Here is a 2,287-nt window from a genome sequence, read left to right on the forward strand (position 1 = left end):
CAAGAATTTTATAACAATGTTTCACTTTTCATTAATAATTGTCAAAATTTTTACATTGTTTGGTGGCCATACGGCTTTAACTACATTACTCGGCCATTAAGGCTTAATTACATTGCTATGCCATTAAGGCTTAATTACATTGCTCGGCCGTTCTGGCCTAGTTGAATATTCAACTTTTGGCTAAGACTCAAACGTGATACTTCTTCAAATTATCCGTGTTCCATGTACGAGGAATAGGACGGTTGTCTAAGGCTTTGAGACGGTATGTACCATCTCGCACTTCTTCTCTGATTCGGTATGGCCCTTCTCAGTTCGGAGTTAGCTTCCCGTCCTCATTGGCTCGGCCAACTGCTTCCATCTTTCTCAATATCAGATCCCCTATCTTTAACGGTCGCTTGGACACTTTGCGGTTGTATGCCCTTGTCATTCTTAGACGATAAATTTCGTGCCTAAGCGCCGCATTGCCCCTGGCTTCTAGAAGAAAATCCAGGGCGGCCTTCATGATCTCCCAATTGGCCGATTCGTCATATAACATTACTCGAAGCGTTGGCTCGTACATCTCAATTGGGAGCACAACCTCGGCGCCGTAGACCAGAAAAAATAGGGTCTCTCCTGTTGAACTCTTGGCTGTCGTATGAATGGACCATAATATATTGACCAACTCATCTGCCCATAGGCCACCTACTTTCTCAAGCTTACGCTTGATACTGTTGGAGATCAACTTGTTGTAAGCTTCAAGCTGACCGTTTGCCTGTGGGCATCCGACCGAGGCAAAACAATGAGTGATGCCCTGGTCACTTAGCCAATTTTTGAGTTGGCCTATTTCGAATTGGGGTCCATTGTCGAACACCATTGACTGTGGAACACCATAACGAGTGATGATATTTTCTAGATAAAGGCGGACACATCTGTCCATTTGATTCCTTGGACGGCCTCAGCTTCAACCCAATTGGTGAAGTAGTCTACTGCTACTAACACATACCGCCTCTACCCTGATGCTGGAGTATATGGCCCCAAGATGTCCATGCCCCATTTTGCTAAGGGGAGCGGACTGCTTATGGCCGATAAGCTATTTGTCGGGCGGTGAATAAGGGTTGTGAATCTCTGGCACTTGTCACATTTTTTCACCATTTTCATGGCGTCCGAATTTATGCTCGGCCATTAGTACCCCAGGTGGGTAACCTTTTTTGCTAAGGCTCGTCCTCCAATGTGCGATCCACACTGTCCTTAATGTAAGTCATCCAACACATCATGCCCTCTTTCCGGCGTGATGCACTTTAAGTATGGTTTCACAAAGGCTTTTTTGAATAGCTCCCCGTTCTTCAGCTCGAACCAGGCTGCTCTCTTCTTCATCAGCCAACTTTCTTTCGGATCGTCCGGGAGCGTTCCATCCCTCAAATAGAAGATCACTTTGTCCATCCAGGTTGAGCTTCTGTCTGTGATTTGCATGGGCTCGGCATCAATACTCCTCTTCTTTTTTACTTCCCAAAACACTGATCTGGGAGTATCACATGATGTCGAGGAAGCTAGTTTAGAGAGCGCGTCTACTTGGTGATTTTCTGAGCACAAAACTTGTTGTAGGGTGATATGCTATAGGCCCTTGGCCTCATCTTTCACCAACTGAAGATACTTCATCATGGTTGGCTCCCTGCCTCATAGTCACCATTAACTTGGCTGACTATCAGCTGAGAGTCCGAACTAACGTCGATTTTTGTTGCCCTAGTCGCCTTACACATTCTAAGGCCAGATAGAAGGGCTTCATACTCAGCCTCGTTGTTGGAGGCTTGAAACTGAAATCTCATTGCATATTCAAACTTATCTCCCTCAGGAGACTGACAAATGATACCAGCACCACATCCTGCCGCTGTTGCACTTCCATCCACAAAAACTTTCCAAATTTGATCCTTTGCCGGTTGCAAGTCCGGCCGTGTCATTTCAGCCAAAAAATCAGCAAAGGCTTGCCCCTTGATTTCTTTCCTGAGCTCGAACGTGATATCAAAACCTCTTAACTCCAAGGCCCATTTAAGCATTTGGCCACTGTAGGGAATATTTCAAGCATCCCACACTTAAGCCCCACTGTGATCATACACTTAAGCATGGTGGCGTCCAAAGGGAAGGAAGCTAGAGTAAAAGAGTCGCCAACAAGTTTTAGGAACTTGTAAACCGTTCACAGGGTGAAGGTTACACCCCTTCACGATCCATGAGATCACTAATTTTATAGTGGTCTGGAACCATAACTAGATATTCGGGGATGAAGGTACAAATCCAACCTAAAAGAGATTGAACC

General features: G+C 45.4%; 1 protein-coding gene across 1 annotated transcript; it reads right to left on the reverse strand.

Annotated features, from left to right (window-relative positions):
• Window positions 1-307: 307 nt before the first annotated feature.
• On the reverse strand, window positions 308-916 carry LOC145583871 (uncharacterized). The gene has a single exon (XM_081640830.1). It carries the CDS (start codon window positions 914-916, stop codon window positions 308-310), a length of 609 nt encoding a protein of 202 aa, XP_081496956.1.
• Window positions 917-2,287: the final 1,371 nt, after the last annotated feature.

The sequence above is a fragment of the Chenopodium album genome, chromosome 16 (genome assembly GCF_948465745.1).
Source record: "Chenopodium album chromosome 16, dcCheAlbu1.1, whole genome shotgun sequence".
Taxonomy (NCBI): domain Eukaryota; kingdom Viridiplantae; phylum Streptophyta; class Magnoliopsida; order Caryophyllales; family Amaranthaceae; genus Chenopodium; species Chenopodium album.

Coding starts and splice junctions, on each gene's coding strand:
- LOC145583871 (XM_081640830.1), bottom strand. CDS start 916: ATGGACAGATGTGTCCGCCTTTATCTAGAAAATATCATCACTCGTTAT.